The sequence below is a fragment of the Eretmochelys imbricata genome, chromosome 3, assembly GCF_965152235.1.
Source record: "Eretmochelys imbricata isolate rEreImb1 chromosome 3, rEreImb1.hap1, whole genome shotgun sequence".
Lineage (NCBI taxonomy): Eukaryota > Metazoa > Chordata > Testudines > Cheloniidae > Eretmochelys > Eretmochelys imbricata.
In genome coordinates, this window is record NC_135574.1 from 147,093,616 (window position 1) to 147,119,923 (window position 26,308).

Sequence of the window (26,308 nt, forward strand, 5' to 3'; positions counted from 1 at the left end):
ACCTTCTTTTTTTCCAAAAGAGATTTCACCTCACACTTCCTGTAGAGCTTTGTTTTGCAAAACAGTGCTAATTGTTCACACCTCCTGCTCTTTTCTGAGTGAGCGCCTTCTCCTGCTGCATACCAGCGTCCTTGAAATATGGCTTTCAGGCAGGGCCGGATTAACCTTTTGTGGGCCCAGCGCCAAACATATTTGTAGGCCCTCATGGAGGCAGTGGAGCATGGCGCGGGGAGGTCTTTCTTCTCCCTCTTCCTCCAGCTAGTTCTGTAGTTCAGGCACAAGTTGGTGTTTGTGCTCAACCTTACTTGATGTTTAGTTTGTAAGGTGCACTAAGATTTTAAGTTTGAGAGCTGTGTATTTTACATCACAGGGCCATGCACTCGGGTGATTGGAAACATTTCACAAAATGTGTTGATAAGAAAGTGTCAGTGCAAGAAAGAAATTTGCTTATCTTGGTGGAACAAGTCATCCATTTGCTGTATATCCATGCTGCATCTGCCACTCCAGATCTCAGACAGATCCATGTCTGACTTTGTTTTTACCAGATCTTTCTCCTTACCGCTGTGGGCAACTAAACTGGATTATGCCTTGGCAGAAGCCTTTGCAGTGAATGCTTCTCCAACAAAGAAGGCGGGGGAGGGTGCAGGACAAAATACAGTTTTTTACTTACTTCTGGGCAAAGAAAGTGAAGGTGCAGACACTGTAGAAGCTGAGGTAGAAAAAAGATTTGAAGAAAAATGAGTGTCATTAGTTTGGGCCTATTTAGCACTACTCATTTTAAGGACCACTCTAAGTTTAGCTTAGAGAAGGGCATATGGACCAAATTCATTTTATATTTATTCACACTATCATGATATACAGTATAAGGAGGACAAACATGCCCTACATTATTGTCTGATTATCAGATTTACTCCTCTGTTAACATGGTTTATTTCTAAGTGCCAGAAATAATATAGGAAGGTGCAGGCCTGGAGCATAGGCGACACTTCTCAGACAGTTTAGGGGTATGCTATACTTGTAGAAATGCTATGTTTGTACTGGGGTATGTGTTTTTCGTTTGCCATCATTGCATATTTTATGTTTACAAATTAGGGCCGTATTCTGTCTGTAGTAGTTGGAGTGGAAGGCATAACGAGTCCACTTGAGGCCTCCATAAGGGCCAGATAGAATTACAGGCAACAGAGCACAGGAATTTGTTCCTCCCTCTTCTTTTTGTGGTGTACAGTGAGGGGAAGAGATGGTACATACCAGTGCTATGGTGTCGTATTTACCAGCCAATGGAGGTTAGCTCTTAGATTGGTGTAGCTGCTCGCACCCTCACCCTACATGACTGGGTGCTCCACAAGGCATTCTGCTTGTCTGAGACATATTCTTCTCAAAAAGAAAAGGAGTACGTGTGGCACCTTAGAGACTAACAAATTTATTAGAGCATAAGCTTTCATGAGCTACAGCTCACTTTGTCGGATGCATACAGTGGAAAATATAGTGGGGAGATTTTATATACACAGAAAACATGAAACAATGGGTGTTACCATACAGACTGTAACAAGAGTGATCAGGAAAGGTGAGCTATCACCAGCAGGAGAGCTGGGGGGGGAGGAGGAGGGGGCGTGGGGAATACAGACTAACATGGCTGCTACTCTGAAACCTGCCATATTCTTCTCAGTACTCCCTGTGGTCAGGAGCAGTACCTCTCTGCACTACCCCTGCACGTGGGCAGTGCCTTCCAATTTATACTGAGATATGTTCCTGTTTCTCCCAAACTTTATTAATCCTTTTAGTGCCAACTTTGGGAAAAAGCCTAATGCAGCCTGAGAGAACCTTTTTGTTTTGAAGAATTTAATTTATAGCTGGAATTGTAGAGCCCAACTTTCAAAGGAGCCAAAAGCAGGCACTAGGACCTAACATAAATTTGTTAGGTTCAGACAGGTCTGTAATCTAAAAGGAGCCATTTATTTTTTATTTATTCAATATTTGCTTTGGTAAATGTGATAGGGCCTCTCTATATGTCCATGGAGGTTTCCAAACTGAGTTTTCTTTATTAATACTAGCATGTAATAAGTCCTCAGTTAAAATACTTGAGTCTGCGCTGGATAATTTTTGTATTCTTGCTTTGCTTAACAATTGTCAGTGTTTGTGTATTTTCTTGCAGAGTGGCTTTGCATAGTTGGCTTTAGTACTCTAAAAAACTTTATTTATTAATCTGAGATCAGGGGTGATTTTACTGTCTGCAAAAGAGACGGAAGAAATGTATGTGTGGTCCCTTCTAGGCAAATCAACCAAGTTAGTGTAGGATCTTCCTTATCTTTCCATTTCTATTCTCTGCTTTTAGCACGGGTAAAAAGTGTTCTATTAATCTGATTTATAAAATTATTATTTTAAGTAAACTGTCTTGAATCTCAGAGCTGTACTGGGGGACTTGTCTTGTGTGTGAAGTTAGGCTACACAAACAAGACAACATAAGAGTCTAAGTGTGCAACATAAGAGTCTCATTTTAGATAGAATTTATTCAGAGTTACCTGAATTTGTCCAAACTTTTTCACATCTCTCTCCTTCTTTCCTTCTGATTGTGTCTAAACTGATCCTGATCTTCCCTCTTTCCTTGTTGAACATAATCAGATGATCTCCCAGGCATAGGCCAGTGATTCTTGTCACTCTGTTTTTTTTCCCACCCCTCCCATGGTTCTCCCCCCTCCCCAACACATTCCTGCTCACCTTACCTTTTTTGGTATTTCTTTCATGGATCTCAGTTACAAGTAGCAGTCTTCACTAGGCCTGGGCTAGCTGCTGTAGTCAAATCCCAATTACTCTGGCCTTACCCAGGCCAGAGATACCCAGAATGTATTTTACACATTTAAGCCCAGAGCGTGCAATATTAGAACATGCAGTTGGCCCAACCTCAGCCCAGACTGCCAAACCCGCCTGGTGCCTAACCACCTAGAGCCTACAAAGGACTATAAGCAAAGGCAGAGGCCCTCATAGGCCCTCAGAGAAAAGAGATGAGCCGGTGCGGGAGAGAATAAAAAATGATGACAGCCCCCAGGATTCAGAGTGATATATTTTTAGGTATATATTGTTTTATTGTGTATTTTTGTGTCCTGATCATTGGGAAGAGGAGACAAAGGTGGGCTGATGGGCACCTGTAGAAATAGGATTATTATTATAATATTTTAAAACTTGGGTATAGAGAAAGAGTTTAGTTTCTGGCTAGCTCTTACTTTTTCAAAGTCAGTTCACTCATCCCCACTGCCTTTAATTTTTTCAGAATGGAAACCCGAGTCAGTATTTTTTCTGGAAGATTTCATAGTTCCATTAGAGGTCCTTAGTACTATCTCAAAAAGAAACATTTCTTGTTGCCAAATACTTTATCAGCATCAGAAACATTGTTGCACATATGTCAGAAACTAACAGTAATTCATCTGTAGTCCAGACACTGCTAGTTCCATGTCATAAAGAGTATTGGTCAAATCAATACCTGTTCTTGAATCTTTCTGGAAGCCAAGAGTCTGTCAGCTTAGAGCATTGGTCCACTCAGTCCTATTTATAAACCAAGCAAACAAGTAACATTATGTTTCATTTCTTTAACTCCGTCTCACCGCCTCCACTGCTTTTCATTTTAATTCTAATAATATGTCTTTACTGTGACACAGAATATTGTGTTATTTCCCAAAATAATTTTATTGTGTCAGTGACGCACACAAAGTTTGTACTGCTAATGTGAATCCTATTAATGTTACCTATGATTAATGTGCATTTAAATTGTTATGGAACATTTCAGTGTAGACGGAATATATATTCACACAGGTGCCTATGATTTGTCAAGATTTATGTATAGATTTCTCTCATATGCCACTTTAAATCTTTATTAGAGATATTTCTAATATTGCTACAAATGCTGACATTTAAATAAGTATGTTCTAGTTTTAAGGCTTTTGTCTAAAAAAAATAGCTATCCCAAAATTGATTTGATTTCTTTCCAGTTAAATGTAAATAAAGAAGAATTATTATTCACAATATAAATAAAAAACAATGTTAAGAAGCACGAAGGAGAAGTTGGCTGTTGTGTATTTGACTAAACCAGGGGAATTCCCGTATCTTCTCTGATTAATAAATTGTAGTCTAGCCTTTTGAACAGGATTTTTTGAATGTAGGTTTTACATAAATCACAGCCATTCAGTTTCTGGTGGGCTGCTCTGTGACTTAAAAAACCCAACAAAGTCCACACAACACACTCCAAACTACAACAACAAAACAAACAGTTTTCCTGTTTAAAGGAAAATATGTAGTTGAAACAACTTAGCAGGCTGAATGTATTCTGCAACAAATTCAAGCACATGACAGTGCTTTTGGATCTGCACTGGTTATCTGTTAAGTACGGTGTGGAATTTATAGTGTTTGTTTTGACTTATAAAGCCTTCAGCTGCCGATCTGAAAGTCTGTCCCTGTTTGCATACCATACTGCTGTATGCAGTGTTGTTGTATACAAGTCAGTCCCAGGATATTAGGGAGACAAGGTGGGTGAGGTAATATCTTTTATTGGATCAACTTCTGCAGGTGAGAGAAACAAGCTTTTGAGCTTACCCAGAGCTTTTCTTCAGGTCTGGGAAACTTACGGAGGCCAGGTCTACACTACAGACCTATACTGGTATAACTACGTCACTCAGAGGTTTGAAAAATCCTCACTCCTGAGTGATGTAGTTATACTGATTTAACCCCCCCATGTAGAACTTCTTCCGTCATCATAGTTTGTGCTTTTTGGGGATGAGGATTAACTATGCCGACAAGAGAAGGGTTGGCATAGTAGGGTTTTCACCATAGCACTACAGTGATGCAGCTGCAGCATTGTACATGAAGACAAGCCATCAGACTGTCACAGCAAAATACAAGATGGAACAGATTGTTTAGCATAAGTAGTTCAAATGTATTTCAAGGAACCATTCAAGGTGAAGTGGTCCATTGACCTCCTTTCAGTCACAGGGAGGGGAGGAAAGGGAAGGAGGGGTGGAAAGCGGATGGTGGGAGGGTTGTTAGTGGGTTATAAATTGTTGTAATAAACCATAAGTCCAGTGTCTCTATTCAGTCCATGAGTTTTAGTGTCTAGCAAAGATATGAATTTAAGCTCCCAGGCTTGTTGTTTGAAAGTGTTGTGCAGGTTTCCTTTGAGGATGAGGACTGATGGGTCAGATATAGGGAGTGGTTGCTTTGTGAAGAGTGTTCACCCACAGGTGATATGGTGTTTTTGTCTTTGATCATTTTCCTGTGTGAGTTCATTCAAGAAGGAGTGATTGTCTGGTTTCACCCAGGTAGCTACTATTGGGGCATTTAGTGCACTGGAGGCGATACACCACCATGTGTAGGACCCATGGATCTGCTATAGTTGAGATCAGCAAGGGTGCTTGAGTTGGAGTTCTTACTGTATTAATCTACTGGATCATTGCATTTTTAAAATTAAGAGGCATATAGAGGAAAGGATGTGTACATAAATGAAAATAAATAAAAAATAATCTTACTGAAGACTTCATTGGGAATTATAAGTTATCGTCAATTTTCAACATGACCAATGTTTTCTCAAGGGAGTACTGAATTATTTAAATTATTATTATGACTGAAGAAAGTAAACGTGTACTTGATAAATATCCCAAAGAAATTACTTTATGGAAGCATTTTAATAAACCATTTTTTTTCAGAAGTGATTTCATATGAGATGTATGTATTTAGGACTGAGGTGGCCCCCATCTTTTAAGTATTGGACTTAGAGAAGTATAGAATAAACAGACTGTGGCAGTTAGAAAAGTTTATAAGTTGGCAAAGTTCAGAGGATGGGTTGTGACACAGGCCCTGTCCCTGCAAAAACTTATGCATATGCTTAACTCTATTCAAATTAGTAGTCCCATTGAGCTTGGGCATAAAAAAAAGCATATGCATAAGTGTTTGTAGAAACTGGACTTGAGTCACTAACATGTTTTTCCCAACTGCAAGTATTAAATAAAGCACAAAACAGATCTGTTTGTGATCAGGGCAGCAAAGTACAGTAAAAGCTGTTTTATCAGGCATGTTGGGGGAAAGAGGGGGACAGGTAAGTGAAAAATGCCAGTTAATTAAGTGGGAGGGAGTTTGGGTGTGGGAGGGGATACGGGTCTGGGCGTTGGGGCTCGCAAGGGGTAGTGGGGCATGGGCTCTGGGAGGGAGTTTGGGTGTGGGAGGGAGCTTGGGCCACGGGAGGAGGTGCGGGGTGCTGGATCCGGGCAGATGCTCACCTTGGGTGGCTCCCCGCAAGCGGCGACCTATCCTGGTTGCTCCTAGGCGGAGGCATGGCCGGCAGCTCTGCGTGCTGCTGCCGCCCCACCCCAAGCGCTGGCTCTGCAACTCCCATTGGCTGGGAACTGTAGCAAGTGGGAGCTGCGAGGGTGGCATCTGCAGGCAGAGGCAGTGCGCAGAGCCACCTGCTGCACCTCTGCCTAGGAGCAGCCGGGATAGATTGCCACTTGCACAGAGCTGCCTGAGGTAAGTGGCCCATGGATCTGGCACCCTACAGCCCCTCCCACACCCCATCTCCCTCCCAGAGCCCACGCTCCACACTCCCTCCCATGCCCCACAACCTGCCGGCCCCACGCCAACCAGACTATTAAACCAGACGTTCAGTGAAGATTCGAAATGCTGGTTTATATACCTTTCTGGTCGGTGAAGTGCCGGATAAAACAGCTTTTAATGTATATTGATAGTTATTAGTGAATAAACTAATCCATTCATAGTGCTTTCATGTAAATGATGTATGATATGGTTGTAGATGTATCAGGGATTAATATGGAAACATGGCCTTAGTAATGTGCCATTTTGTCAAACATTAAGATAGCTTGTTTATTAAGCAACATAAATGACCATACTGTACTTCAGATTTTACAGACATTTCCTATGGAAGTGAAAGAATATAGGTTTTCATTGCTCAACAGTTATAGCAAATACCTGCCATATTGTAATTTGACAAATTCTTTTTAAAAAAAAGTAAAGTAAAATCAGATGTTTCACACATTAGTACTTTTTCTTTTCAGAGCACTTTTAAAAACTTTTTTTCTTGCAAGTAGTCTTAAAAATACCAACTCATAATAGAAAATAGTTGTCTGGAATTCCTTGAGGCTCATGGTTTGGCTTCAGAAGCTTTTAAACAAATAGACTGTCAGAAAATCAGTGTGGATCCATTTACAGGATATAATGCTTCATCCACAATAGATTCTTTGCAAAATCAATACCCTGAAATATCAGAGGATTAAAGATGTATCAGATACCAAAAACACCAAACACTGTTTTAATTACTCAAATAAAAGAAAGCTGGATAATTTTTACTTGCCTGTAAAGAATGTTCTGCTTAAGCCAAAACAAATTCTTTACAAGTCCTTTTAGAAAGTCTGGAAGTATTTAAGTTTCTCTCTACTCTTCTTATGAGACAATGCCTGTTACTGAGCCAGTGTTATATTGGATGATGATATTCTTTTTAACAACCTGTCATTCAGATAGCCAGTATGTTGTTTGGTCATTATATCAGTAATATGATTCAGTAAATTTGGGGTCTATTAGTCTGATGTCCATTTGGGGGAAAGAAAGGTATAATAGCCCAATGTCTATGCCCATTGAAAAGTTTTCAGAATGCTATACAGTGTATCTGTTCACTCTGGAGTATTTGCTATTGTGGTATGTGAAAGATAAGTCTTTAAGCTGAATCCTGAAATCATTAGTTATTCCTCAGGCTGAGTGCCCATGGATTTCAGTCAGGATCAATCAGTTAGTATCACTTTATTAATGGTGATACTGTGACTTATTAGTAACAGCCCACAAAAGGGTGTTGCAAAGGGGGCACATGGCAATAGGAGTCCTAGGAGGCATCCTGATGATTTCAAACAGAATAATTGTGATTGTTGTGGGACTTCTTGCCAGATTGGGATCTCTACTACGCTTTAACAGGAGCTCCATTTATTCCTTGGTGTACTGGTTCAGCTGTGCTGGGGAGGCAGAGGCGGGTGTGGTCTTGCCATCTCTCTAGTTCTTTTGGGGAATTTGTCACTGGCAGCAGCACCCAACTCATGCAAAGACTAGGATTGTGGCTGAAATGCACACAGGGAAACAAAGTGATGTGGCTCTTGCAACCTCTGTGCACCAGCAGAATCTAAACTGACAGTGGGAATACTGTGCACTTTCTTTAATTATGCAAAGTATAAGTGATATAAAAAAATTAAAGATACACATGTATAAATGTTAAAAAGTGTCGGTCTTAAAGCATAATGAAAGTTGATGCCCCATTAATGGAATCTATTCAAAGCACAGTGTGCACGTTAAAGGCTTGCAACTTAAATTAGGGCTAGATTTATGTAGCAGAGCTGCACTGAAAGCAGTGACAGATGGGGAATTTCTGGGGATCTCCCCAGGGCAGTCACCCACCTATTGTTTGTGTCTCAGAACCTGAGATAGAGAAGGTTAAAGAATTATCTGTCGGGGAGCAGGGTGAGACTTCTAGGGAGGGTGAGGCTCCAATCCAAGTTTTCGCCCCACTGAAATGGAGCTTCACTCCTGTGAGACTCAGACTGTGAAAGAGGAGAGCCTTTCTGGAAAGTGTGACTGGCTGGGAAATCGGGCATGCGGTGCCATGAGTGTTGGAAGGATCTGAAGCACTATGTTGGAGGAAACAGGAACATCAGAGCTCATAAGCCAGAGTACACGCCTGCCTACTTTAGAAGCTCTGCATGGCTACCACCTTCCCCTGCTGCATATGTCCTAAACGCAGGGTGGGAAACCTTTCTGTCATGAGCCATTGACCCACAGAAAAAAATCAATCACAGGCCACTCACCCACCCGGGTGTGGGGGGAGGAGGCATAGAGGTTTGGGGCTTCCCCCCAAGGGGGGCGCTGTAGGCTGCATGAAATTAACCAATGGGCCAGATCCAGCCCTTGGGCCATAGGTTCCCCACCTGTGTCCTAAATCATGCAAATCTGGAGCACCATTTATATGGAGCTGAGGAGCCCCACATGGCAGATGCCTTCCCTTGATGTCAGTTCCTAAAGTGGCTGGATGCTAATCAAATTACCACTGATTCTTCAAGCTTCAATTCATCATAGATGTGATAGGAGCAAGATCTTAAATCGTTGGCAGTATTTATTGATAGGATTGTAAACCACAGTTGCCAGATGACTCAGAATTTGGAATCTTTATTCTTGCTCATGGTTTTTATATGGAAATTTGAAACCATTATGACCACTGAGATCATGATCTTCAGTACGGTACAAATGCTACAGCACCACACCTAAACTAAGAGTGAGCTTTACATTTTATTTTTTAATCCTTATGTTTTGTTGATTTGTTTGGGTTTTTTCTTTCTTCAGTTTAATGTGGTTAAATATTTCATATTTGGGGGGGGGAAACAACCAACAAACAAAACAAAAGCTGCTTCTGAAGTATTGCCTGTGCACGATGCACACTGTTGGGATGTCTTTTTGATGCCGCAGGAGATTGGATCCTTCTAGAAAAACTGTGCCTATTAGGTGCCACATACGTGCCCCTCATGGCACCAAATGCTCACTGTCTGAGGTCATAAGGGGAGGTGCAGTCTCAACCACCTTGATTCCTCCCACTAAAGCTCAGAGACCAGAAAAGTAGTGGAACTGAGGAAGAAGGGAAGGGCAGGAGGTGGGGGAGAAAAATATAAGTATAAATATGCATAGGAAATATTCACAAAGAACTCCAGTTACTAGTAAGCAACTTTTTTGAGTTTTGCGAGAGTAGTGCAGCCTCCAGGAAGGCAGGCTGAACAGATCTAGTTGAACAGGAACACTGCCCTTCCAAACAGTGTGTCTGACTGGGATGCCAGGTCAAGGGAGTAGTGCTGTATACAGGTGTGAATAGAAGTCCTTGTAAATGTTTACGGCTGCACTAGAAGGAAATATTATGAAACCTGTCTAGTTGAGTGAGCTCTAAGAGTTGGGGCAATTTTGATTAAGATGTAGCAAGTTTCAGTACATAATTTTATCCTCTCAGAGAGGCATTGTGGAGAGATGGCATTTCCCCCCACTCCCAGCCTACCGGACCCCTTGGTATGTCACAAAAACTCTAACCCTATTTAAATAAAAGCTTAATCCCTTTTAACATGTACGGTTAAGTCTGATATCCCCAGGATTGCATGTGGCTTTGGGGGGAAATGACCTGGGGTGAAATCCTGGCCCCGTTAAAGTGAATTGGAGTTTATTTTATTCCTGTCTTTCAACTGACAAATTTTAAAGTCTGTTTCCTCCAGTGCAGAGGCGCTGGAACCCCCCCCCCCCCCCGCTCCCGAACTGAGGCGGGGAGGAGGGCTGTGTCTCCTGGAGGGGGAAACCGGACGGGGGAAAGGGGGCTGAGGCCACAGCTGGGGGTGAGTTTGGGGGCAGGAGCGGAGCCCTGGGCAGGGACCGGCAGCTGGGACCCCACGTGCGGGGCCAAGCTGTGGGGCCGAGTGGGGGGCCCCGGGAGCAGGGGGCCGGGCACAGGGCCAGTGGCTGGGGAGCAGGGCAGGCAACTGGGGCCTTAGAAGCAGAGCACGGGGTCGGGAGTGGGACCCTGGCCACGGGCCCCGGGCACAGGTCCAGCGGCCAGGGAGTGGGGCCAGTGGCCAGGACCCAAGCCCCAGGTGAGGGGTTGAGGAGCGGAGTGCGGGCAGAGGGCTGGGAGCAGGGCGTAGGCGTGGGAAGCACTACCAGGCTCTATGTGTGGAGCCAGTGGCTGGGGAGCAGGGCACAGGGCCAGCCCCCGGAACCCAAGGTGGGGAGTGGAGCCCTGGGGACAGGGACAGCTGCTCCACATAAAACCTGGGGGTGCTGCAGAACCCCTTGCACCCCTACTTCCCCTGCCTATGCTTCAGCGGCAGATGTAATCTAGTTACTGAGTACAATAGATGCACAAACTAGGAGAATAGTCATTAAAGAGACTAGGGCTGCAGTATTTCTCCAGGCATTCTTCTAGCAGGTTATGGTGTTTTAGGGCCCCATTTTCCCATCTAGACTGAAAGCACTGAGAAGAGAAAATCTCCAGTTTTCTATAGTGACATTTCTAAGTAGCTCCACAATTCTTAACTTTTGGGCTGTTATATTGGTGTGGAACTCACCTATTTTAGCTTGAAGAGATGGCTCAGGGTGGCACAGGTTCCATGTTGCAGAATTGTTTTACACCTAATTGATACTCTTCAGGTACACAGCAGGTGTACACATCTTTCTGTATCCATTCTATAGACAGAAAATCCATTTTACTTGCCTTTGCCTTGCAAAATGAAAAATATCAACCATCAAGGAGGTACATTTAAGCTTGGCAATTGTTAGTGTTAACATATTTACTAATATAGGGTACTAATGTAGGATCCTGTTTTCCTTATTCGAGACAAAACACCATTTGAAATAAATGAGATTTTTGCCTCAGTAAGCACTGCAAGAGTGGGCCAATTGCTTACATGATTAAAGAGTCACAAATAAAAATAGATAGGCATCACTTACCTTTTTTGCCCAATCGTCTTGCTTATGTTAAATTCTCTTTCAGTTTACAAATACTAGACTCTTTCAATATAATTTTACAATTTCAGTAACCAGACATAAACATTAGGTACAACTTGTGGTAATATGGGTATTTGTATTTTAAAAATGAAATAGGAAATGACATTTAAAAATCATGATAATACTTCCTTGTCCCTTTCTTTAAAAGAATAATGGGAAAGGTATTTGAGATGATTTATATACCTTTTGAAAAAGTGCAGGGGCAGATTTTTATAAAGCAAAATTTAAGGAGTTACTGCCAATGAAGAATTACTAGCTTGGAAATATACTCACTCTTTCAGTGACTGGTTTTTGTTCTGAAAGTTGAAGGGGAAAAAATACTGAAACAAAATGTTTTAAAACTGAACCTGCTCACCCCCACAAAGAGGGCTAGCTCAAGGCCAGTGCACTATTTAAGTTCCACTGAGGGCTTCAATGAGTCTTCAGTGGGCCTCTGCAGATGGGTGAGTTTTACCCAAGATGATTATGTAATATAGCAGTGTTCTAGAGGGGAGCATCTTACAGTAACACTAACCTGAATATTCTTTACTTAATTATTCCAGTGTGGTAAAGCGCTCCCTGGCCTATCAAAGCAAGAAGACTGCTGTGGAACTGTGGGTACTTCCTGGGGCTTTAACAAATGTCACAAATGTCCCAAGAAGCCATGTAAGTGTGATTTCATTATTGTTTTCTGCATCAGTTCACTTATTTGTGCTCTAAATACCTTTTCTTTAAGAGAAATGCTAACACTATATTTCAAAAGAACCGTATTATTTTCATAGATTCATAGATTCATAGATATTTAGGTCAGAAGGGACCATTATGATCATCTAGTCTGACCTCCTGCACAACGCAGGCCACAGAATTTCACCCACCCACTCCTGCGAAAAACCTCTCACCTATGTCTGAGCTATTGAAGTCCTCAAATCGTGGTTTGAAGACTTCAAGGAGCAGAGAATCCTCCAGCAAGTGACCCGTGCCCCATGCTACAGAGGAAGGCGAAAAACCTCCAGGGCCAATCTGCCCTGGAGGAAAATTCCTTCCGATCCCAAATATGGCGATCAGCTAAACTCTGAGCATATGGGCAAGATTCACCAGCCAGATACTACAGAAAATTCTTTCCTGGGTAACTCAGATCCCACCCCATCTAATATTCCATCACAGGCCATTGGGCCTATTTACCGTGAATATTTAATTACCAAAACCATGTTATCCCATCATACCATCTCCTCCATAAACTTATCGAGTTTAATCTTAAAGCCAGATAGATCTTTTGCCCCCACTGCTTCCCTTGGAAGGCTATTCCAAAACTTCACTCCTCTGATGGTTAGAAACCTTCGTCTAATTTCAAGTCTAAACTTTCTGGTGGCCAGTTTATATCCATTTGTTCTTGTGTCCACATTGGTACTGAGCTTAAATAATTCCTCTCCCTCTCTGATCATCATCATCCCTATTTTATAGATGGGGAACTGAAGCACAGGTCAATTAAGTGCCTTGTCTAAGATAGGAAGGTGATAGAAGGTACACTCTGAGCTTCAGTGACAATGAAATATTTTTTTTATTTTTCTCCTTCTCTGACTGAGCTCGTGATGCTTCATTGTGTTTCCTCAATGTAGGGAGATAATGATATTGAATCATCTTGCATAACCTAGCTGGACTTATTTTTTTAAAGTTTGCACAAAAATGTTAAATTATAGAGGCACCAGTTCCTACTTAGAGAAAATGCAATGACATCTTGAGACCTTGAATGAACTTTGAGTTTTAATGCCAAAGCTTTTCAGGCTCTAAAATATCAGTTACATTTTAAACTCTGTTGTTCGAATGCTGTCTATACAATTAGGATACCATGAAGACTTTCCCAATATTTTTGCTACAGCTTGACAGAATAATGTAAAATAGTGAAAAATAGCTATTAAATGATTCTCATGAAAGGTAAACCTAATCTATTGAAACGTTTCATAACTTTAATAATAAATAATTATACCTAGTTCTGAAATGGCTTTGGGGAGGAAAGACCTGGGGTGAAATCCTGGCCCCATTAAAGTCAATGGGAGTTTATTTTATCCCTGTCTCTAAGCACTTTACAATAGATCTCTAAGCACTTTACAAAGAAGGTATCCTTATCCCTATTTGGAGATGGGAAAACTGACACAAAGAGAGGCCAAAGTGACTTGCCCAAGGTCATCCAGCTGGCTGGTGGCAATGCAGGGAATAAAATGCTGGTCTCATGAGTCCCAGTCCAATACTATATTCCCTAGGCCACACTCCTTTCCCAATTATCAACATGGGATGCTTAACACAAGGAAATATATTAATTGTTTTGTATGGTGTAGCATATCTTTATCCATGAATTTAGGGATGCATTTTTATTTAAAATTTCTCAAAGGAAAAAATCGTGTCTCATATTGTGATTGGCCCTTTCACGGGCAGCACAAGGGCTCTGCGGGAGTAGTTTTGTCAGGAGTCTTTTACAGCCCAGAAGGGGAATCTGCAAAAGTAATTACTGACTCAGTCTGGCCCATTGATTTGTGAGGTAGTGTATTTTGTGTCCCAGAGTCCCCTAATCTTATGATTTGCTTCCACATAAGGCACTCATTGGGTGTCTTTAAGAACATAAGATCGGCCATAATGGGTCAGTCCAAAGGTCCGTCTAGCCCAGTATCCTGTCTTCTGACAGTGGCCCAATGACAGGTGCCCCAGAGGGAATGAACAGAACAGGTAATCATCAAGTGATCCATGCCCTGTCACCCATTCTGGCAACCAGAGGCTAGGGACACCATCCCTGCTCATCCTGGCTAATAGCCATTGATGGACCTATTCTCCATGAACTTATCTAGTTCTTTTTTGAAAACTGTTATAGTCTTGGCCTTCACAACATCCTCTGGCCAAGAGTTCCACAGGTTGACTGTGTGTTGTGTGAAAAAATCTGAAACCTGTTCCTTTGGTTTGTTTTATAACTGCTGCCTATTGATTTGATTTGGTGACCCCTAGTTTTTGTGTTATAAGAAGGAATAAATAACACTTCCTTATTTACTTTCAGGCATATGTGCCAAATTGTGCTTCATAGTTGCATCAAAGACTTAAATTTCTGTAGAACAAATTTTTCCAAAGAATAAATGTAACAGTTTATAATGGGATTTTGTAAAAAATATACTGTACATATCTGAGGATCTGTATTGCACCAGATATTCTTATATTTTGATGATGAAGATAAGAATTTTTCAGTGGTTGAGAAGACTAGACATAACCACGTAGTATGTAGGATTAAAGAATTTACCATTGAAAACAGAGATAAAGAGCCTGGAGCAAATATGTAAAAATAGAATAGCAGATATGAAATACTAATATTTAAGGCTTCTTATTAGTATCATTTTGCAAAAGGGTTGGTTTCTTTAACAGAGGTATTGGAAGAAAAGGATACACACAATGTTGTGATTTTTGGCAATGGTAAGCATGGAGAAATTACCCAAGTGAATAATGGGTGTGGAGTTTGTAAATATATGATGTGTTCATGTTCTTCATTCACACACCCACGTCCACCTACAGCCCTTCTGTAGATTTTTTTTTAAGCATTAAAATGCTGACTTGTTCCTTAAAAAGCTGAGCAAACTGACTGATCCTAAAAACTGCCAATACAGATTAGGAGAAAATCAAATAAACTGTTAACAGTTTGACATTTAAATTGTATTCCTGTCTTTTGTTGACTCATTCACAGGATACAGATTCAGGGTCAGATTATTCCCATGTCATTTTGATAGTTTTCCTTTGCTAAGTTGGTATTACTCTCCATACTGTAGTCATCTTGGAAGAAAATAGACTTTCCATGGCTTTCTCTTTTATGGTTTTGTGCTTTATGATCTTTACTTGAGACTGAAATATTTTTATAAACGCCAGTTTTTGAGCAGGTTGGATTTAACGTTTGGTTGTCTGCAAGACCCCGATTCAGCAAAAGTATTCAAGCATGTGCTTAAGTCATACTATCTCTATCCTCTTTTCTTTCCCTGTTCAGTAAAGCACTAAAGCATGTTCTTAATTTTAGACACATTCTTAAATCCTATTGACTTTAATGGGATTTTTGTATGTACCTGAAGTTAAACACATTCTTAAGTACTTTACTGAATCAGGTCTACAACCTGTGGTAAACCCAGGACAAACAGCTACAAAAGGGGGGTAGTAATTAGTCCCAGGGGATTAAAAGGCCCCTCCCTGGCCACTGAGAAAAGATAACCATGGGGCAATAAGGTTCAGCTAGGAAAGGGGTTGCTAGGGAACCAATTAGGTTCAGCTGACTCCAACTACTTGAGACCTTTTTAAACCCTCCCCTGAGTGGAAGGAGGAGAAGAGTGAGGGAGTGAGAGGAGCAGGGAAGCTGCCAGTAGGCTGTTTACAGCAAGGCACCAAACCTTCCCAGTAGGGAGGCTGCACTTCCTCCCCAGAAGGGAAGGAAAACAAGGACAAGGGACTGACTGAGGAGAGGAGTAGCAGGAGCCTGTGCCACCTATAAGGATTCGCCTTGCCCCAAACCTGAGTCTCTAAGGCTAGAAAGGACTGAGCCTACTGAGGCGAACAAGGTATTTTGCCACAAACCCTATAATGTACATACACCTTGACTTGAAACAGCTTTTGTGGCTTGTATGCCCACAGGCTTAATAATACTGAAAAATATGAGCAGAAAATAGAAACAGGTTATATGTCAAAGTTTGTTTTTTTTAACAAGAGAACCTTTTGAATCAAACTGTACAGTGTTATATTACAAGTGGAGGCTGATGTTCGTTCAAAATGCTTGTCAATAATTAGTACTTGCTAAATGAATAAGAAAGAAATGTAGGATTTTATCCATCTCCCACATTGCTCAACTGTGAGCCAACCCAACACACCCCATACTCCACTTCACCTGCGGGAAGCAGTGATGCTGAAAAAGATTTGAGGGTCATGGTGAATAATCAGCTGAACATGAGCTCCCAGTATGATGCTGTGGTCAAAAGAACTAATATGATCCTGGGATGCATAAACAGGGGAATCTCAAGTAGGATTAGAGAAGAGGTTATTTTACCTCTGTATTTGGCATTAGTGCAACCACTGCTGGAATACTATGCCCTCAATTCAGTAAGACTGTTGATAAATCGGAGAGGGTTCTGAGAAGAGACATGAGAATGATTAAAGGGTTAGAAAACATGATTTATAGTGATAAACTCAAGAAGCTCAATCTATTTAGCTTAACATAAAGAAGGTTAAGGGGTGCTTCATTACATCTGTAAGTATACGTGGGCTCTTCAGTCTAGCAGAGAAAGGTATAACATGATCCAATAGGTGGAAGTTGAATCTAGATACATTCAAACTGGAAATAAGGTGTAAATTTTTGACAGTGAGGCTAATTAACCATTGGAATAATTTACCAGGAGTCGTGCTAAATTCTCCAACACTGACATTTTTAAATCAAGATTGGATGTTTTTCTAAACGATCTACTCTAGGAATTATTTTTGGTAAATTCTGTGGCCTGTGTTATACAGGTCAGATTAGGTGATCACAATGGTTCCTTCTGGCCTTGGAATCTATGAAAATCCTTTTTCTCTCAATGCTTAGTTTGTACTGCTAAAATAAATAATGATTTGGTTTTAAGAAGGCTGTTTTGTCCCTGTATACCAGTGGTCACAGACTCCTGAATGGAAATAACTGCAGGTGCCAAGACTAGCTTGTTCCTGCTGGGTAAGGACGGTTGATATATCCAGTACAGTAGCAAGGGCTTGGTCTAAGAGTGGGCGAATTACATAATTTCACTCCAGCATACTTAAAGGCGATAGATAAAGGCATGATACTTGCACCTGAGGTGGTGCAGTCAGAGAGACCAGGAAGGGGAAAGAGGTGGAGCTAACCCCATCACTGTGAGAAATATCATTTCCAATTTTTTTTCATTTAAATTCAAAAAATTGCAGCCAGTTTAAAGGTCAAAATTGCGTATGTTTTAAATCCACAACCCATGAAGAAACAGATCTATTTCTGCTTAAAATATATCCAGGGAAGCTGCATCTGAGACTATTATTATTATTATTTATTATTATTTTTTTTTATTAATTTGTATTACCACAGTGCCAATTAAGATAATATTATTGTTACCAATTAAGATAATGTTATTGTTCAGGATTAGACTTAGAAAATCAACCTCACAATATATCTTGGAGGAAAGAAACAATAAATAGAAACAAAACTATTAATTAGCTGAAGACTTTCTAGTTTGGCTAAAGTGAATTCATTTTGTGGTGTTATCCTTTATAATTCACATTAGATAATTTATAAATAATAGCCAACAAATGACAGTCTTTTAAAACTCAAAAAGATTAAAAAGATAAAGCATAAGTCTGTTTCCTTTCTTATAATTATGGTTGCACTATTATAAAAATAAAATATATGACTGACTATATTTTTCAATGGATCAGATATGTTCAGATTTATTATAGTGGGAGCAGCAACAACTGCCATCGTTAAGGTTGCATTCAGGTTCCTATTCTAACTCTGATTTCATTAGCTTGAACATTTCTAAAACAATTGTCTTCCAGGCTGAAATTTTCCAGCATGGCCACTTCCTGAAAGTGATATTTGTATTTTCAGCAGGGATGATTCAGTCATTTTTGAAAATGAGTAGAATGAAACAGAAAGTTTCCTAAGGGATTGCGTCAGGGTGTGAAAGTCCTGGAGTGGGGCTTAGCATGCTATAGCAGTGTCCATATGGGATGTTGCCATGTAGCAAGCTGGTGCACCGAGATTTATACCCTTGTCTTTTTATGGCAGTAACTTCCCATGTAGACAAGCCATAATTTCAAAGAATTCCTGTCATGGTGTTATGTCATATTATCTGCAAAAGGGTATTTGATTGAGTAATTAAAAATTGTAGTAATGCATACACAGAAGGAGACCGTGTTCAGATTGCATGTACAACCTAAATGTTGGCATTTCCTGACTTTTAAGTACTTAACTATGCATCCTTAAAAATGTAAATGTAAATTTTTTTGATAGAATTATATAGTAATTTGACTGTGATGCTCTCCATATAAATGTGTCGTACATTGTAATAACTAACCAATAGTTTTCTTTTTTTCCCCCAGCTTACCCTGGATACACCCAAATGGTGGAATGCCCCCAAGGTTACAAGAGAATTAATGCTACCTTTTGTCAAGGTAAGATATTTGTCAACGATTAACTTCATTTGTTTTGAATAAATCTTTTGGGCTAAATTAATCCTAGGCCTAGTTCCACTGATTGCAGTTACGTGGATGAATTTGGCTCATTGATTGTGCTTGGGAGAAACGAGTGTAACTGAGTCCAAAATATTGGCAGGGTCTAGCATAGCTTACTACAAAGCAAACAGCTGTTTGTACCCTTACTGGTCTTTTATGACATATGAAGGTAGTTTCATAAAATTTTACTTCTGTTGCTTTTTTGTGAAAAATATCAGGCTCAGACTTTTTCTTTTGCTGAAGGATGTTAAGTGTACCTTTCCTGAGGCTGCAGTAGCATCTGCAGAGCAGTATGGGGGAAGGGGAGGGCAAAGGGAGGCCTTTCCCTAGTTACTCCTGATTTACACTGATGTGAGAGGAGAATCAGGCCCCATCATTCAAACAGCTCTTAAATGTTTGTGTATATATTGTACACAAAAACATAATCAACAGAAACTATAAATAGAAACCAAATAAGACGGAAGTGGTAACACAGGATAGCTTTCTAAAAGCCATTGGCATTGAATTAAATCCTGCCAGTGGCACAAGGCAAGACCCTACAGAAACCCAGAAGCTTCACTACAAGAGCAATGGCCCCCAAACACAGCCTGCCCTGCTGAGCTAAGACTGGCCAGCTCAGCCAATGGTATCACCACCGCAGCAAGTGGTGAGACGTGACCTCAGACAGAAGCTCCCTTCCTCCCTTCTGTGTAGCCGTGTACTCCTCTGTAGTGTGTGAACTACCACCCTATGGAGGCCTCTCCTCTGCCACATGGACAGGCTTTGAATTGAGCACTATTCTGCAGGGCTCCATGTGCTCAGCCATGCCCTGGGATGCATGATCAAGCCTTTAATAAGGCAGATAAGTACATTCAAATTGGAAAGTTATGAAATAATTTGACCTTAATTGGATGTTTCCTGTTTCCTAATTTGATAGTTTTTAATAGAATCTTCACTTTGATTTCTAGGTTTTCCAGTATTTGCATTTTTCTGAGAAAACTGTAACATTCTCATAAAGGATGTTTTTTCTTGAGCTTTTCCTGATCCTTCTGGAGGCTCTTTCAACCTTAACTTCAGATTAAGCAAGCTTTATTTTTTGCCTAAGAATTTGTTATTTAAGTCACAGTACGATATAAGTTTTTTCTGTCCACTGAGAAATAATTACACGCTGTCAGGTTTTTTTTTTAATTTCTGCTTAGTAGGTAACCAAACCATGGTGTCATTACACTGTTGACAAGTAATGGCCATGAGTCTGATTTTGAGCTCATTTATACCTGTTTTCGTTTGTAACTCCACTGACTTCAATAGAGTTATTTCAGTGTTGTTTTTAGGGCCCTGCCAAATTTACAGACACGAAAAAACACGTCACAGACCGTGAAATCTGATATTCCCCCGTGAATTCTGGTCTTCTGTGTGTTTTTATCCTATACTATACAGATTTCATGGTGGAGACCAGCGTTCCCCAAATTGGGGATCCTGACCCAAAAGGGAGTTGCTGGGGGGGGGGGTCACAAGATTATTTTAGGGGGGTTGCAGTATTGTTACCCTTACTTCTGCACTGCCTTCAGAGCTGGATGGCCAGAGAGTGGCGGCTGTTGGCCGGGTGCCCAGCTCTGAAGGCAGCACCCTGCCAGAGGCAGCGCAGAAATAAAGTAGCAGTACTGCAAATCCCCCCCCGACCCCTACAATAATCTTGTGACACTCCCCTCCCCCCCTACAATTACAATACGGTGAAATTTCAGATTTAAATAGCTGAAATCATGAGATTTACTATTTTTGAAATCCTGTGACCATGAAATTGGCTAAAATGGACCATGAATTTGGTAGGGCCCTAGTTATGTTGATGTAGAATTGAAGGTAGAATAATTCCTCAGCACAATCAGAGCAATTCATTGCTTAATGTATGTTACAAGAACAAGTTGACTACCTGCCTTAAGTAAGTCTCTGTTAAGACATCCTTCAAGCAGAGATGGGCACCTGGGCCAGGAAAGCGGTGGATGAGGCTTGAGCCCACGTCGAGTGCGCTGTAATAGGCAGACTTGGAACCTTGGCGAGGTCGAAGCAAGAACAGATGTAGGCCGTGATCCATAATGAAATGTCATGTGAAGAGACTGGGAGCCTTTCATCCAGTCTGTCACCGGTATGAACAGTCGATTCAATTTCCTGAAAAGTTTTGTGCTCTCAGTGTAGTCATGAGCTCACTCAGTCAGCACCAAATCAAAACTACAGTGATCTTTATTTGGAATGGTTGGGGCTGATGTGCTATAACTGAAGCATTTGAGATCTCTCTCCGGACGTCTAGTGAATGAAGTCTCTGCTCCCGCGCATTGGCATGCGACTTGGGATAGAAAACTGGTAGAAAAATGTCTTGTCCAATGTGGAATTGTGGTACCACCTTTGACAGGAAGGCTGGGTGAGGCCTGAGCTGTACCTTGTCCTTATGGAAGATCGCGTAGGGGAGGTTGGATGTTAGTGCTTTTAACTCGGACACCCTCCTGGCTGAAGTGATGGCAACCAGGAACAGTACCTTCCATGAGAGATAGAGAAGGGAGCATGTAGCCAGTGGTTCAAATGGAGCTCCCATTAGTCTGGAGAGGACCAGATAGAGATCCCAAGTGGGTATATTGTATTTGGACATAGCGTCCCAAGAGTTAAAGCTATACCTGCTGAGAATAGCCTGCTGGTTGGTTATCCTCAGCTGTAGGCCCCCAGCAGCATACACTTTCCTGCCAAAGAGGTCCATGTGTTTGACCTCCTTAGCCTTGTGGGCTGGCGCCTGTTGCCCTTGGTGGTCTTTCTCATTCACCACTGAGACCACCAAGGAGCAGGGATGTGGGTGAGAGAATAAAAACTCATATCCCTTGGGGGAGAAAGTACTTTCTCTCCACACCCCTGGCAGTGGGCGGAATGGAGGCTGGAGTGTGCCACAAGGTCTTGTTGTTGTTCTGGATTGTTTTAATTATTGGCAGTGCCACTCTGGAAGGACCCTCTGGAAGGACCCTCTGGAGCAAGGATGTCCACTATTGGGTCCTCCTATTCGGTTACCTCCTCTGCCTGTAGGCCCATGTTATGGGCAGTGCGGCGGAGTCGATCCTGGTGAGCCCAGTGGTCAGGGGACCTGAGGCTGATGCTCCTGCCACTGCTTCACCAGGCGACGATGATGAGGTGATAACTGGGGTACAGGGTCCTCGTGGCCCTCAAGCTGTCCTGGTTGTTCCTAGGCTGTGCTAGGTTCCCCCGTTGTTCCAGCCCAGTTGGGAGTGTCCTGGGCTACCGGTGGCACTGGAGCCGCATCCCCTGACTGCTCTGCAGTTTGAGGGGGCAGCCTGGCGAGGGTCGCTTCCATCACCCGAGGGGCAGGTCTATCCCTTGGTGAGTGGGAGGGGTGATGTCCCGAGGCCACCGACCTGGAGGGCCGCGAAGGGGTACCCTGGGCCTTGTGGTAAGCTCAGGGGGTCCAAAAAGGCCATTGTGCAGGGGGTGGTCACTGTGGCTGCCATGCCATTTGGACATCTCTCTGGCGCTTACTGGACCTATGCCTACCGTGCCTTGAATTAAACAGTTCGGCCGAGGAACCCGAGGGCGACGACCAAGGCAGTGCCGACAACCCCTGTGCCGACAGTCGGTGCCTTGAAGAAGAGGTTTGGGATCGGTGTCACGATTACCGCATCGAGGATCGGTGCCGGCTGTCCCTCGATTGAGACCAGTGCCGCACGTACTGTGCCCCGGTGCCGTGAGACAGTGCCGATCCTCTGAGGGTGTCCTAGATTGGCGCTGACCCTGGGAGATGCAGATCTCCTCCCAGTGCCATGCAAACTTGTACTGTGGGCAGTGCTGGGGAGTGGTGGTGTGGGGATGCGGATTGGGAACGGTGCCTGTCTGGCAACAAGGGCTTGCCTCTAGATGGTACCAGTCTAGGCGGTGCTGGAGGTTTGTCCCTGATGGTCAAGGGCAGAGGCACCATAATTTCAATGAGGTCCTTAGCAGCCCCAAAAGTGTCCGGCATGGAGGGTGGCTCCAACGGCTCCAACATCTCCACCAGGCACTGCCGGAGGGTCACTAAGTGCCGGACTCAACGGTGCTTGGGGCACCAGAGTCGATGGCACGAGTTCCTGCTGCATGGTGGCCGAGTCTTTTCTCTGGAGCAGCAATACATTCCCTAATGATCTCGCAGCCCTCTGAGGAGAGCGCCTTCTGTCTGTCTTCTTTTGCCGCTTGTGTGGCACCAGTGACGTGGAGCAGAGCCAGAGCACTGCTCCTTGCTGCGGTGCCAGGGATTTTCGGTGCCGAGGGTCTCTCCTGCCAGAGTCCTTCCTCGGCACTGAGTCACGGATTGATGCCGGGGTGCTCCGCCCTGATGAACTTGGGCCTGGGGCTGGGCGGTCCGGTGTCGCAGGACGGAGTGCGGCTTCCATCAATAGTTGTTTTAAACGGAAGTGTCTCTCCTTCTTGGTTCTAGGCTTGAAAGCTTTACAAATCTTACAGCACTGCAACTGATGCGCCTCCCCTAAGCACCTAAGGCATGAGTTGTGAGGGTCACTATTGGGCATAGGCTTCCGGCAAACACCGCAAGACTTAAACCCCTGGGCTTGAGGCATGCCCCGCAGCCCAAGGTGGGGTGACAGGATACGAACAATCCCGGTCACCAACCACTACTAACAACGATATTAACATCTCTTACCTTGTGCCTAGTTCTTTGTAGTTTTAGTTTTAAGGGAGCACTTGCGAGCAAGTGAACACAGTTCCAATGCCACCATGGATGGTAAGAAGGAACTGAAGTGGGGTCAGTTCGGCAGGGTCATATATTGAGCACCATGAAGGCACCACTCCAGGGTGCTCCCTAGCCAACCCAACAGGAGCTGCTAAGGGAGAAGTTTCTGATGACCTTCCATGTGGCGTGCACGCACCTGATTGGAATTGACGTGAACAAGCACTCGAAGAAGAACTTCGTTACACGAGGATAAAGAAGCATATAGCAACCAGCCAAGTAAAGAAATGGTGATACCAAAAAGCAAAACAAAAAACTGCTTTGAAGCGCACATAACATAAACTTCAAAAACTGCTGCCTCTGGGGGGATGTGAACTGCAATCTGAGTTTCTCTGTCAGATGCTTTGGGGTACGTGCTGCCAAATTCCTGACACACAAGCACTGCCCATGTCCCTTGCTCTGGATGAGGGCTAGAGGCATCAGATGTGTCAGAAGACTGGGACCACTAGAAAAGGAAGGTGGTGGGAATGCCATGAGCTTCAGCCTGACCTATGAGGCTTCCTACTGGAGAAAGATGGGGCACAGAAAAAGGAGGAAACAGAGAAAGATGGCAGGAAGAGATGCCACATGTTGGTGGCAACTTCCTGACAGGGAACCTGGATAGAAGTGAGGGAGATGAGGGCAAGGCACATCGAGGCCAAGCCCCTTGTCAGACATACAGATAGTACATATTTAGTAGCAAGATGCTCCTAACCAGGTCCAGGAGATTATCTGACTGGTTTGGATTGTGCATATAACAGTGTAATCATTCTGGATATTAGCTACAGGGTTTCTCAGCATCTGCAAAGGAGACAGGATTTTCATTTCAGCATACTGGCTGTCTCAAGATTATCCCCATCCTGCTGAGCATGGTCTGGTTGAGAAGGAGGTAGAGACTGCTCCATATATGGGCAGTCTCTTTTTATATGTTCCTGGTAGCACACAATCTCCAGCGACACCTTCGGTGTTCCTCCTCCTCCTTCTTGGCACCCTTAACAGTTATGGGTTCTCTGGTCTTCCTCCCCCATCCAGACCCTTAAACTGCTGACCCCCTGTGGGAATGTCCACGTTTACAAACTCCTCTGTTTAACTGCCACAACTAGCCTGACTGGTTGATGCTGTCTGACCCATAGGCATGGCATTGTCCGGGAGACTCTAAAGGAACTATTCTAAAATGACAGTGTCCATAGTATCGGCCACACCTTAGGTGTCCGGCCTCAGCCAACAAGTAGCCCAGTCTTTCCATTTTTGGGCAAAAGCCTCGGGCCATAATCTCCCAGTCCATCTAGTGGCTCAAAATTTTTGCGAGTACTTTTCTGTCGAAAGTCACCTAGTTGAGGAGGGCCACCTTAACCACTTTGTAGTCCTTTGCTTGCTCATCACTGAGAGCTATGTAGGCTGCCTGATCTTCCCTTGCCAAATAGGTTGCAAGCTGTAGGGCCCGAATTTCTTATCCCATCCTGCCATCATAGGCACTCTCAAATGTGACCAAGACCGCTTCAGGGTCTTCCGCCTAGCCTGTCTTGCAGAGGCCTACCTCTTGCCTTGCGCCCTAATGCCGATCCCTGCTGCAGGACTCACCACCCTTTTTTTTTAGTAGTTGCTACTGCACCTGGGCTTGTTCCCTTATAGATTATCTGCAGGCTTTTTTGTTGCTCAACCTGCCAGGTGAGCAAGGACTGTCTCTTCAAATGGTGGGATTTCTAGACGGTCTGCCAGGTCTTCTGCGTTTCCTTCTGCTGTTCAACCAGCCATTGTAACGTCTCCTCCCTCCCCCCACCTACTAAATCTTTCCATCTGCTTCCCTCATCAAGTTCTCCATCTACATAGAAAAACGCAGGATCGTAGACAAGCCCCCTTGTGTGACAGGCACCCTCTGCTCCCATCTTCTTTGCTCTCCCACTGGCTGCTCAGAGACCTTCCTATTGTACATACATTGTGTAGTTTATTTACAGTGCTTCACCACTCCACCTCTTACATACTTATGCTGTCATACTATTTATACAGTCATTCAGTTTAACTACTTTGTCTCCCAATGGGTGGGGTGTGTGCTTTTATCCAGTCTCCTAGTTAATGAGCTAATTAGCCCATTAGCTACCTGGCCCCAATCTGATCTGGTAATCAGGAATTCCTGTCCTTAATCAGGTCCTCTTTGCTGCTTAACTGGTTAAATCTAACTGGTTCAGTTGCTGATTCTCAGCACTCTGGCACCATATGAGGAGACTGACTGGGACTACCCCTTTCTGAAAATGCTGCTGGCCATGTGTCATACGTGGTAGAAGGGACTAACAGTTTGCCTGAGCGAGCAATGCTCGGAATGTATTTTCAGAGCCCTTTCTACAGCCAAACAACTCTCTGAAAATTGGTATCGTGTTCAGGGCAGCCAAGAGAGAGTGCACTTTTCTCCCAGAGAGTACCCAACTCACACCACTTCTTCAAGTGCTGTCCCTGTGGGTGCTCCACTCCAGATGAGTGTGTCCCAGTTGATTGGACATCCTCAATAGCAGTGCCTGGCTGGGCTGTGTGCGTGCCCCAGCTGTCTGATAGAATCATAGACTTTAAGGTCAGAAGGGACCATTATGATCAGCTAGTCTGACTTCCTGCACAATGCAGGCCACAGAATCTCACCCACCCACTCCTGTAACAAACCCCTGACCTATGTCTGAGCTATTGAAGTCCTCAAATCGTGGTTTAAAGAATTCAAGGTGCAGAGAATCCTCCAGCAAGTGACCCGTGCCCCATGCTGCAGTGGAAGGTCAGTGCGCACACAGCCTAACCCCCTCAGTTCCTTTTCTACTGTCCTCAGCC

The 26,308-nt window shown here is 43.2% G+C and overlaps 1 protein-coding gene across 1 annotated transcript in view; it reads left to right on the forward strand.

Moving 5' to 3' along the window:
• The window catches only part of LTBP1 (latent transforming growth factor beta binding protein 1), a 375,845-nt gene that overhangs the window by 180,714 nt on the left and 168,823 nt on the right, over positions 1-26,308 (forward strand). The window contains exons 8-9 of the mRNA XM_077812182.1: positions 12,105-12,207; positions 18,643-18,714. Coding sequence (XP_077668308.1) covers positions 12,105-12,207; positions 18,643-18,714 — 175 coding nt within the window. The remainder of the gene's footprint in view (positions 1-12,104; positions 12,208-18,642; positions 18,715-26,308) is intronic.